General features: G+C 40.8%; 1 protein-coding gene across 4 annotated transcripts in view; it reads right to left on the bottom strand.

Annotated features, from left to right (window-relative positions):
- scube2 (signal peptide, CUB domain, EGF-like 2) overlaps positions 1-13405 on the bottom strand; it is a 35899-nt gene that overhangs the window by 14718 nt on the left and 7776 nt on the right. For 3 of the 4 annotated variants that reach the window (XM_019886645.1, XM_019886648.1, XM_019886647.1), the window contains exons 7-12: positions 8645-8734; positions 5146-5262; positions 4234-4356; positions 2372-2488; positions 1787-1909; positions 1388-1504 (exon numbers count right to left, since the gene is read on the bottom strand). In XM_019886645.1, coding sequence (XP_019742204.1) covers positions 1388-1504; positions 1787-1909; positions 2372-2488; positions 4234-4356; positions 5146-5262; positions 8645-8734 — 687 coding nt within the window. The remainder of the gene's footprint in view (positions 1-1387; positions 1505-1786; positions 1910-2371; positions 2489-4233; positions 4357-5145; positions 5263-8644; positions 8735-13405) is intronic. The other variant, XM_019886649.1, reaches the window with a different exon arrangement.

Genomic DNA, 13405 nt, shown 5'->3' with positions numbered 1-13405 from the left:
CCTATAAACACAAAAACAGAAAGTCCATGTACTACTATGCTCTTTATCCTCACAAGTAGCACCACAGGACATGTTATAGAAACTCTTTCCAGGTGTGCGGAAGCTGTTGTAGTTGCAGGTGGAGCTTTTCACTTCCTGTCCATGCCAAGTGCCCCGATTCTTTTGTCCACGTAGTGCAGTTGAATGTCTTTGTAGAGTGCATCTTAGCCTCCGAGTTCATTTGAATGACTCGGTCATAAGCAGAGGATGTGGATTTTTTTTTTTTTTTTTTTTGTCTGCCTGAGATCTAACAACTACAGGATTATTAAAGGCCGCGGTTGTGAATGAAGGGATGACAAATCCTTTTGAACGGCGCACAATATGAAGCAGATGCAGGAAGTGTTGCGTGGGCTAGAAACGGAAAGCCATCAAGGGCGGCACTCAAGGCAATTGACTGCTGTTCGAAGCAGGCGTGTTTTTGTTTCCAAGAATTTGGTCAGAGTTTAGTGATCATTCCAGAATTGGAGGACATTTTCATCCTTGCCTCCCATGAAACTTCAAATTAACCATGCATATAACACATAAACATCCACTTTTTGCATTATTACAGTTGCCCTGACACAAAATGTAACTCTAAAGTTAATCCTGAAACTATCACAAAATCTTACACACCGCTTAAAATTCCTTTTTATCTTTCACGTTGACACATTTATTGATCACATGTAACAGATAAAATCAGATAAAACGTGCCGGTTTTAATTTGTAGTAATTAGGATCTAAAGTTGTGTCTCTCAGCATACATGCCACCATGCCACTGACACACCTTCAGCCAACGACAGAAAGATATGGAAAAAAGTGGACAAGCTGACTCAGTGTATTCTAAAAATAAATAAATAAATACATAAATGGCGGTTCTACATCGTACCCAAACGGTACTTTGGCTGGTATGCATAGCAGAACTGCTCCGTGCTATTTATCAGCACCCATAACCACTAAGAATCTGTGCTAAATAGTATCTTATGGTTACTAAATTCTACCCTTATGCTTGCAAGCCAAAGAACCATTTGGGTACAATGTAGAATAAACATTCTACATAGCATTCTAATTGTATTTTTATTTTTTTGTAGAAATGACATCATCAAGCTAACTGCTCTCACCATAGGTACACCGATCATGTTTTCTCGGTTTTATTTTTCATATTTTTTATCAACACTTTCAACTGTAATGGATTGGGCCACACACACCAAGGTAAGCACGTATAGCTATCTCTCTATCTATCTACACACACACACACACACACACACACACACACACACACACACACACACACACACCCAGCAGTGGAAATAAAAGTGCCATTAAAGGGTTTGTCGCATTGAGCGCTGCGCTTGCGCTTGATCCAACTCACCACTGCTGATATGAACTTGAGACTGGCACGTCAGGAAACAGCGGTCGCCTCCCTCCTGCTTGCTACAGTTCAATGTAGGTTTCGAGGTGGCTTTCGCAGGTGGTAAACCCTCTGCCTCTAGATAGAAACCACAATAAAACTCCAAGGTAAAAGAGGAACGCGTTGGAAAGGGGCAAGAGGAAGAGGAACCCAATATTTGGACGGCGAGGACAGCACGGCTCTGATTATTGTACAAGCGCACACGAGAAAGTGAGCGTGTGAGAATATAAGAGAAAAGAAAACAGAATTCAAAGTATCTCCTGTTTTTGTCCCACACTCCCTCCGTCTTCCAAAAATGTCATACATGCTTGAGTTTTGTTCAAAATGGCATCTTTTCATGCAGAGGAGGCTTTGACTTACCAATACAGTCCTTTTTGTTCCAGTGGAGCTTGTAGCCAGGGTTGCAGGAGCATTCAAACCCACCCTGGGTGTTCTCACAACCCTGCTCACAACCGCCATTGTTGACGCTGCATTCATTTATGTCTAAGAAGAGAGAGAGGAAGTCAGCTCAGATTGAGAGTTATTTTTAACGTTTCTGATAACCTTTTTGGGCTACATGAACACAGTGCAGTTATGACACCTCTCCATGTTTATCAAAAGCAAACATTATTTGGAAAGTTTTGGAGAAATCTCATGAGAATTTTTTTTTTTTTTTTAATGTTTGGAACAACAATCGGTGTTACTGGTCTAGTGAGGCTCAACAGTGCCATTGGACATCCCCCCCCCCCCCCCCCCCCAAAAAAAAAGCATATTGCTCAAAACAGTGTGCACCACCGTATAAAACAAATTGATACAGACATGTGCATCCAAAAGTTTAGAGATGGTAAAGTGAAGATCACCCGTCAAGGTGAGTGTGCACTTCAGCCTACAATATCCCCAAAAATTGTGAGCGGATTGTTTCTCTGCGCATTCACGAGCCTGAAGCTCTACCTAGCCTGATCTCACCTCCACAGTGGGCCAGTCCGTACATGGTGTAGCCTTTGTTGCACAGACACTGAAAGCTACCGGGGGAGTTGACGCACGTGTGATCACACGTCCGCTCAAAGAAGCACTCGTCTATATCTGTAATCAAAAAAAAAAAAAAAATCACGTGACATAAAAGCAGAGAACTGTTCATGAGGAGGGATTTCCCATCCACCTAGACAAACAGGTGCATTTGAATGAACGTTCAAACGGCTCTTGCTGTGGCAATAATTACAGGGGAGAAGAAAGTAATCTTTTAGCTATGCAGCTACTATCAGTCTAGCATGTGTTACAAAGCTAATGTTTTTACCAAGGCCCAAGCACTAGCGGTCGCACTGACCTACATGTATAACTTAAATTGCAATAATTCATTCCCAACAGTCAATTATCTTCAGTTCTTTGCGTTGCTGAAATAGATGTTTCTTTTTTTTAACCAATCAGATTTTAGATTCGCCACTTCGTGCCTTCACGCAGGCTCAGAGTGATGTTGGCAATTTTCAGTCCTCTGATTGGTTCAGCTAAATATTCTGCTTTGTTTATACCTCTAATTGGTTACGCCAGGGGTGTCAAACTCATTTTAGTCGCGGGCCAATTTTGAATCACGCCTTCCTCAGAGGGCCGTTATAACAGTAAAACCACAAAATTATTACACAACAAAATAACAGATTACTAGTTTTCAAATCAGTCAAGTAAATTATAATAGTTTGTTGAATTATTGTTCAAGTGGATGTAAACAGGGTAACAAAATTACAGTATTGCAAAATTTTTGCCCAGATTTTAGCAAGTTGACATGATTTGCTTTCGCGGGCCACATAAAATGACCCGGCGGGCCAGATCTGGCAGGTGTCTGAGTTTGACACCTGTGGGTTACGCTAAATATGTACACTTTATTTACGGGGGAGGATGATGTCAGACTTGATTAAAATTTTATTTTCAAGGTGTACTTTTCAAGAAAAAAAAACATTTTGTGATGACAGGTCAATAAATAACGTTGCCGCCTGGCTTGTTTCAACCTGGAAAAGGATTTTTGGGGCACTTTGAGAGAAGCACGTATAACCGCTAGAGCTAGTTTACACAGACAGGAAGTTGCAAAGAAAGGTGGACTGCACCAGAATCTCTGGTGAGTTTGATGTATTTTATTGAAGGTTTTTCTGTTTTTGTCATATTATGTAAATACAGTTTTATTGATTGTGAAGTGGTATATTGTAGTGTAGAGATTTGGACTTGTTTGGAGATGAGGGTAAAAAAAAAAAATTCTTGTTAGAGTAAATTTGAAGGAGATTTAGGTCAGGTGAATTTTGTAGCGCAACAAAAGGCGGAATTATATTGCAGCAAGAGTGATTATGAGCGTCCTTCCTTGTCATCATTCCAAGGGAAATGTGAGAATCAGAAAATCCTGCAAATACAAGGTTTTGGCTATCGAATTATTTCATACTCTATATAACAGCTGTATCTCCATCTATATTTTGCACAAAATGTCCACCGCCTTGTGTGACGTAACACTAAATTCAGAACTCATAGTTTTGTTTTGTGTTTTTTTGTATTATTTGTATTAGACTTCCGCTTATTTTTTTAATTGTCAGACAGTAAAAAAAATGTTTAAATGTTACTTTGTCAAACATTACTCTGCCCCTACAACAGATTATTCCCACTTCCATTATTTCCTATGGGGAAATTTATTTTAACATTCAAACACAACGCTCTCCTGGGATGATTTTTTTTTCTTTGAGGTTCCACTGTACTATTGTTTTCAATGGAAAAGTGATTGCCAACTCTATTGCAGCAAAAGGTTGAAGTGCTCCTTTTTTTTTTCCCCACACAAAACAGCGAAGTGCAGGCCGTACCTTGACATGAACGCTCATCCGTCAGCAACTTGAAGCCTTTTCTGCAGTTGCACTCAAAGCTGCCGATGGTGTTCCTGCAGAAGTGATCGCAGCCGCCGTTTTGAAGCTCGCACTCATCGATGTCTGCCGACAAAAGCGGATGGAAAGCATTTGAACATTCTTCCACAACCTTGGTATCCAGGATATACTTAGATGCTCTTTTTCCTCACTTGTGAGACATCGCAGACTACATACTAATAGAATGAGGATGTCTTTACATTGGTAATGTTTTTGCCACAGCTAAAGCCACTTTTTTTTGACCTACTTGGATGTGATGTAACCTTACTAGTAAACTACTGTGTTGTGCTGTACTACTAACCCGATGAGTAGACGTGTGCCCCACACTAGTAGCCTCCTGAACCGTACTAGTAGACCGAAATGCCAATTACTACTTTTGTCGTACAAGTAATATGTAGTTGTCCTGTTAGTATGTCAAAGGTTTTCTATGGTTGTGATATTGGTGGAGAAAAAAAGCATTACAAGAGGCACAGTTGTTCTACGACTGCCCTGAGCTTTTATTCACTAGCCACGAACTCCATTCTAAGGCGCACTCGTGCATTCTTTGTCCTCACAAGTCCAACAGTTCAGCACAATAGTAGAATGAATAGCTTCATTAGCAGTACTAGTAGGGCACGTATGTCAGTTAGTGCACACTTTAGCCTCATGAGTTTGATAAAGTTGCACTGCTTGTTTGCACAAATGTATAGTTGTGGAAGGCCCTGAATTGTCCTACTTGTAAAGATGATGAGTGTACTAGTACATGACCTATGCTGGATATCAAATAAATGCTCAAACGGTTTGTCATAAGATCACACGTTCTCAACAAGACGACAGAGCGGCATCGGTGTGGCTGCTCCGAGCGGCAAGACGGACCTTTGCACGTTTTGGCATCCGGCTGCAGCGTGAAGCCAACGGGGCAGCTGCAGCGCACGCCCGTTGATGTGTCTTTACAAGTGCAGTCGCACCCGCCATTGTTGACTGCGCAGGTCTCTGCAAGGATGACACACAATATGCAAATGTATGGCAAAGATGAAAATCCACAACAGTCACGGCATGTTCAGTGATGGACAAAATGGGTGTATCCAAGCGACTGGGGAAAGTTTCTCTATTTGTATTTCTCATCGCGCGTGTGTTTTGTTGTACTGCATATGGTACTATTACAGCCAGTATTGGATACTGTGATGTTACGTTACACACAAACATACATACATTCCTACTCCTTCTATAAAATGTAATTTTTGAGATGGGAACTTGTCATTGTAGATGACTTTCTTTCATTTTCAGTTATTTTCTCCATTGCTCTTCTTTTCTAATCAACACAGTGGGGAGGCAGCATTGTATGGGAAGCTTTTTGAACATTTATACCTTTTTCCTTGAGCTCGACTTTAAAGTCGAATTTAAAGTCCATGTAATAGTACACCTTTTGTCATCACTTGTAAGACAATTCAAGTACACGAGTAGAACCACTGTGTCTTACTAGTAAGGGCAAAACTGCGCACAAGTTGCATTCTATGAGTGACATTCTAAAACTTGACTTGTTAACATCTAGTGCTTCACTAGTAGTACTAGTGGCGCACAGATGTCAACTAGTGGCCAGTTTTCCCCCACTAATGGTGACATGTAGATGTCTGACTAGTATGACAATGTTGTCCTACTAATGAGGACAAAGAGCGCATACTCATCCCTGGACTATTATTTGAGCATTTACCCATAGCGCACTAGTAGCTATTCATAATTGAAAGCACGAGTAGAATAACACACGCATGCTCAAACAGCATCATGGCAAGCAAGGGTGCACTAATAGAATGACGTTTTTCCACTTCTGCTTTTCAATACGGTATGACAGTTGTGCGCAATAATTGGCTAACTTTGGCATGGTATGTGCCAAACTACATTTGACCAGTAAGGCAAAACTACTCATGGCAATTTTAGTGCTATGATTGGCATCCAAGAGGCTATTAGTGCTTGCCTTCCAATGGGGTCCAGTAGTGTTATTACACAGTAAAATTGGTTGACGAAGATATACAGATTGACATTTTTTTCCTTTTCATTTACTTTTATTTAGACATTTGGATACAACCTCACGCTCATCAGTGTAAAATGTGCCTGAGTAACATAGATTCTCTTCAAATAAAAGTTGATTTTAATTGTTTGGAGTACAGTACAATTAATCCACTACTCAGAGAAAAATATTTCAAAAGAATATTTTACTCTCTTCCAAGGGTAAATTTTACTTTGTCCAGACTGGGACCCAGTATAGTCTTTTTAAGAGTATAATTTTCCTTGATTAGGATAAAATGTACACTATGAAATTTATTGTGTAGTGTGAACATCTGCACATTACTAATACTACTGGTGAAGCACAATATGTTAACTGGCACAATTGTATAATGTCACTAATATTACTGACAAACCATACAAACCGTCAACTAATCCACAGTTTTGATTCACTTGTAACATGGAGTAACATGGAAATCTGGAACGCACTAGTTGTGAAAAAAACATTACTGGTTCTACTAGCTCACTGAATTTTCATACTGGTGAGGATGAAGCATATACTACAACATGGACCTTAGTTTGGATGTCAAGGATGTGGAATAAATGCTCAAACGGCTTTCCATAGCACTGTGGCTTGAGGTGAACAACACCATGACCAAAAAGGGTTAAACTTGTCCTCGCAAAGAAAACATTGTCCTAGTCAGGATGAGAGTCGGTGGAAATAAAATTAAGCTTACCTGCATAATCAGATAAGAATCAAAGAACTATAGTATGGTAAAAAAAAAAAATCTCCTAAAAGTTAAGTTAAATGCGACTGAGCAGCACTTAACAAATGCAATGTACTCCCCCCACCACTCCCCCACCCCCCACACACACACACACACACACACACACACCACTCGAGGGAGTCGCGTTACCACTACTGCATTTGGAAATTATGGGTCAGCCGTGTTAATATTTCAAGTGTTATGCAGAAGAATCAAGGATGCATTTTAATAAACAGTGGAACCTCAGTTTTCATCTGCCCTAGTTTTCGAACCATTCAGTTTTTCCTCAGCCACTCATTTCCACGAATTGATGCGCATTCACCTGAAGTGTTTTGTGAATTGCATACTTTTATGCAATTCAACACATGGCAAGACATGTCGCCCAAAAATGCAACATGATTGGCAAGTCGAAGCAATAAATCTCAGGTGAAATTATATTTTCTAAATAAAAGCACAGCGTGCAATAAAAAGGTTTCACTACACCTTCTTGGGCCACATGATGGCTTATTTCACAGTTACACGTGAACAACCTCAAAATAGTTTGAGTGTGACTGCTAAATAAGCCACAATCGGGCTCAATTAGTAGTGAGAATATGATGTGCTATTTCGTTGAAGGCCTGATATTTGGCAGGCCGTCACGCCACTGTTGCCCCAAGTTGTCTGAGTGTTGCCGAGCAAACCGGTATTTCCGCGAATTGTTAAATAAAAAAATAAATAAATAAAAAAAACCTATTCAATCATTTTTGTTTATATTTTTGGGTGTCTGGAACTAATGAATTGGTTTCCACATTCTTTCCTATTGAAAATATTGCTTTGGATTTTGTACCATTCACTTTTACTCAGACTTTCTGGGATGGATTGATCAGGAAAATGGAGGTTCTACTGAACAATATAACAGATCCCACTTATTCCAAATATACAAGCACAGGTCTCACACTTGATGCCCAGAACCGGTCAGCCACATCATTTCCTGTGGCCCACTAAAGCAAATCATGCATGTCAACTGCATGATTTGAGCTGAACCAAAATTGAAAAGTGTCTCCACTTTTGGTAAATTTTCTTTGACTTATGTATACATTCATTGTGTATACTGTATGTAATAATTCAAGCATTAATTTATATGGTTTCAGTCAAGAGAGAAACCATAACTACAACGTGGCCTGCAAAGCCACCGACTACTAATTAAATGATTATTGGACAACAACCTCCCAATAGGAGCGGATCTAATTAGGTGTTGCCATTGTTTGATTTATGGTTGCCTATGAATTTGAAAGACCTTTTAAGGCATCCACACATTTAGCAACGTTTTATGACTAACATGTAAGGAGTGACCTGAAAATCTGTCAAATCCAAAGTGTCGAGACAAGGCTTTCACACTCGAACCTTCCCAAATGGAAGGAAAATGTGAAATGTACCACACTGTCACAAGTGCATATTTTTCAGGGGAGAAGTAGTGGGCGAGACGGTGAGTGCGCAGTCATTTCACAGTTTGCTCAAAAGGCTGAGGAATGCTCCGGTTTACTAGACATTTCGCCTCTTCAACGCCCAGCGCTTCCTGGCAGCTCCGCATGCCATCACACAAGCCAAGGGACTGACTGCTATATTACCCATCAGAAGCCTCCGCTTGACCCGTTTGTCCACCTCGGCGAAGGACGTGGCGTTGTGGTCCGACGACTCGGTGGTGGCCTCGTCTCGCTCTGCGACACAAAGCTTAGAGCTTAGGGCACACACTCACTATTCACATAGAACTGCTTGGGCAGAACAAAGCAACTAGTAGCCATTCCACTCACACCGCAAACATGGACTGAGGATAGAAAAAGCCTACACACCCTTGTTCAAATGCCAGGTTTGTGTGATGCCCAAAAAATTGCGACTGAGATAAGCCATTTTAAAACTTTTTTTCCAATATTCATGTGACCAGCAACCTTTAAGAACCAATTGAGAAGGTTGTTTTCATTTTTTTGAGAGGGGAAGTACAAATAAACAACTGAAATGATGTGGTTGGAATAGCGTGTACCGGTAATTCAAATGCAAGCATTTAAACTCATCCTTGATGGGAATTAGTACCCACCTGCAACCATATAAGGCGCCACTGATTAACCACAAATCAATTTCAGACATTCCAGTGAGCTTTTCCTGACATGTCAAGCTGAAAGTGTGACTGACTGCTATTTCAACATAAAATATCTTGCATTGTCTGATGAAACTTGAAAAAACCTAAAAGTTTTGGACAATTCCAAGAGGTGTTTTTTTTTTTTTTTTTTTTTTTGCAAAACAAAAACAAGACTGTTCGATCGCCTGAAAAACACCATACTTACGAGAGAAGCATGGTGTTGGCAGCATCCTGCTTTGGAGGAAGTGGGTATTATGAACAGTTCGAAATAGCAGTCAGTGTTAGGACTAAACCCTCCTGCTTCTGCTAGAATGCAAAATGTCAAGAAAAACCAAGTAGAATATCTGATTTTGATTTTGGGGTTCATCAGAGGCACTTTAAATGGCGGCAGGTGACTGTGGACTCCCATTTAAATTGAGTTTGCATGTGATTCATTAATTCTGAACACAGCCATGTCCCAATTATAAAAGCATGTGCAGACTTTGAGTCATTTAGTTCGCCTGTTCTTTTCAATTGAAAATGTATCTTGGTCTCATTTTAAAAATAACAACAATCTGGTGTTAGAACAGGAGTGTGTAGACTTTTTCTATCTGCTGTATATTGGGAAGTCTAAGCGTCAAAGAGTAAAAATATCTTTCTCTTTTTCTGTCTGCTCACAAAGAAGGTAATCATGACGAACAACTGGATTGCTGTAAAGACACCAACCCAAAAAGAATGGTTGCCTTTAGATTGATCATTAATGTAACTATTATACAGATTTGTTTTGGTGTTGACTTATGGAAGTTATTTTTGTCTTTGTTCCATGACAGTGTTTTTTTTTCTTTTTGATATATATTTTTTCAATGATTGAATTTTTATTTTTCCTGTTGAAAGAATGTTACTTGCCTGCAGCTATAGGATGAATGTAAGGTACATCGAGAAAATAGTGAAATCGAGAAGGCTATTTTGAGGGGTGCATTGGGTCGGGATTTTGTTTCAAGTTGGAGCCACTCAAGGCAAAAGTGGGCTTACTCCATCTTATCCTGACTTCAGCCACGTGTGAGCTGGAACCTATCCCAGCTGACTTCAGACGAAAGTCGGGGTACACCATGGACTGGTTGCCCGCCAATTAGAGTGGGCTAACTCCATTTTGTCATTTCGCAGGAGAGAAACTCAAAGCTTGAATGTTACAAAAGCAAAATAATCTTCCAATTCACTTCATAAAAGGACAAACATGGAGTTAGCCCACTGTAGTTTTCTGTGGCTCACTGGTGGTATGCTTTATGGAAGTAGTAATGTGTTGTGTATGTTACGTTCTTCTGTCTGTATGTTGTGAGTCAACAGCTGAAAAAAAAAAATCATGAATCCAAAATAACACTGATGTCAGTGGTCGTCTCGCAGCATGTTTACACTTGCGATTTTTGGCTGTGTGTGTGTGTGTGTGTGTGTGTGTGTGTGTGTGTGTGTGTGTGTGTGTGTGTGTGTATGTGCAGCTATCTCGGCACAACAGGAGACCCAATTTGGAAAGAAGGCTGCACAGATATACGCTTGGACCTCACACACACACACACACACACACACACACACACACACACACACACACACACACACACACACACACACACACACACACACACACACGCGCACACACACACACACACACACACACACACACACACACACACACACACACACACACAAACATAACAGCCGCCACGGTGGAGCAAAGATATCACCTGATATCTGCAGCCTGATCCCTATCCTTCATGGTCCACTCAGAGAGCTTTCCCCCGCTACCGTGTTTTCATTCATTCATCAAAATAATCTCTGCTTGACTAAAGAAACAAAGTTTGCAACTAAGCTGGCCCCCGGCCTGTGCTCTCATCGACTTGCGGTGGACTTTTCGTTCTATTTTGACAGGAAATATGACAAAACACACTGAAAAACTATTTTAACAAGCAGTTTTGCCCTGTTCCTTCTCCCCTGTGTAGGTCTGAGGTTGGAAAAGATCCTTAGCCCCACTCACAATATCTGTTTTTATAGCTGCACCATTCCACCAAATGGAAATATTCTGGGTGCCTTTTGGACAGCTTCATACACATTCACCCAAAATGAATCTTGACATATTTGGTATCTTTGGAAAGTACTGGATGTGATCTCCAATGAAACTCTGCACATTTGCGTCTGCATAGTCTGCACAGCATGAATTCACACTTGAGTGACCTCCGGGGAGGTCTGCATGCTTTTTACAGCTTGAACCCCGACTTTAATGGAATATTAATCTTGGGGGAGTTGTGAGGCAATTAAAGCTTTGATGGTTTGCCAGCTCTTTATCAGGTTTAAACAAGGGTCGCGGACATGCCGGAGTCTATCTTAGCGATCTTCGGGCAGTAGGCGGGGTGCACCCTGAACCAGTTGCCAACCAATTACAGGGCACACAGAGACGAACAAGCATCTGTGCTCACAATCACACCTAGAGACAATTTAGAGTGTTCCATTGACCTGCCAGGCATGTTTTTGGAATGCGGGAGGAAACCTGGAGAAAACAAAAGCAGGCACGGGGAGAACATACAATCTCCAAACAGGAAGGCCGGAGCCGGAATCGAACCCTGTACCTCTACACTGTGAGGCTGACGTGTTAACCAGGTATTCACCATGCCGCCCTTGTCAGGTTTAATTCATTGAAATACTTGGAAATTAGAAGCTTTAACCACAAAATTATGACTTTTTAAAATAAGCTAATTTTGAATTTAAAACAACTGGCCAGCCTTTTTACCTTTGTCAAAGCAGAGTTTTTAAGCAGGTCTTGAATTGGATTGCGATACTGTATAATGGGCAAGCTGTCATATTGTTGGAGCTGGCATACAATATCCTTGGGAACATAATTCTAACTCCATATACTAGGTTGTGAGGAGAATAGTAAACATTGGAACCACTAAAGACTAAACTGTGGAAAGCCATTTGAGCATTTATTTGCTATTCTTGATATCCCACTTGCGGTCCGTGTCAACGTAGACTCTTTGTCCTCACATGTAATGAAATTCAGCACACGTATCGAACGAATAGTGCTCAGTTTAAGCGATTGTGTCTTACTAATCAAACTTTTTTCCCTCTTCTAGTGCCACTTTTGGCCTACTAACACAACCTTAAGTTTGAACATTGATTCAACATGCTCAAGCAGCTTTGATATTCTTATGCAATATTTTCATTTCTCTTTTGTTGTGCGCCAGCTTTACAGTAAACTTCAACCTAGGACTGACAAACAGCTTAAAGCAAGCATGCATTGCCTCTTATTTGGAGAACTGTGCGAGAGCGAGTCTTCTTTGTGGGTCTTCAGTGATTTCATGCAATCGTCTCCTAGAACTTGACAGCGAGAGAGCGAGAACAGGTGCAAAGAAAATCTGAAAGTGTGTTTTGATAAGCTTACGTGAGTTTTAATGAGCGTTGAAATGTGTGTGTGAGGGATAAAACTGTCGGATCGTTCTATATTGGAGATTTTCAGTCTACTAGAGATGTGTCATGAAGTGTACGGGGAATGCTATAAAAGTTACTTAGTCATGAAGTGTACGGGGAATGCTATAAAAGTTACTCTGTTCAGTTATTAAAGGTAAAGTAGTATAATTTCAAGTTTGACACAAATTATTTAAACACGTGATTATAATTTGATTGAGGCACAGGCGGACAGATTCTGAGCTCCGTTGACATGTTTGGTGGATCGCACCCAACAACAAACCCAGTGAATCACTGGATTATGCATATTTTGTAAATCATTCCACCGGGCGGCACAGCTATGGGGAAAGCACATCAGTGATAGGGGAGGTCTCCAAGTGCTCCCTCCACGGCACGAATGTGCTTCCATCATGGCCCGACTTTCATGAGACTAATAACATTTACGAGAATGAAAGGCGCTGCTTTGATTGTTTTGATTGGTCATGACTGGTCCCACAGTAGCGCAGCACCCCCTATGTGCTCGTCTGCGAAATTACTAGCGGGTCTAACCCGTCTTCGTACAGAGATATGTCATGTGCTACACCGAATTTACATCGGTCGCGAAAGTAGAGCCTATGGTGTTCAAAACAAAGGTTCCACTGTTTGTTTTTACATGTCATGATGCATTTTTTATGAGTATTATATAGATAGACAGATAAATACACAGATAGTTTAACATGGGACTGTACTGCCATTTGTGTGTGTGTGTGTGTGTGTGTGTGTGTGTGTGTGTGTGTGTGTGTGTGTGTGTGTGTGTGTGTGTGTGTCCCTTACAATCTACACAAAC

This window comes from Hippocampus comes, unplaced genomic scaffold, assembly GCF_001891065.2.
Source record: "Hippocampus comes isolate QL1 unplaced genomic scaffold, H_comes_QL1_v1.1 scaffold261, whole genome shotgun sequence".
Classification (NCBI taxonomy): domain Eukaryota; kingdom Metazoa; phylum Chordata; class Actinopteri; order Syngnathiformes; family Syngnathidae; genus Hippocampus; species Hippocampus comes.
This window is presented reverse-complemented; position numbering and strand designations above follow the sequence as displayed.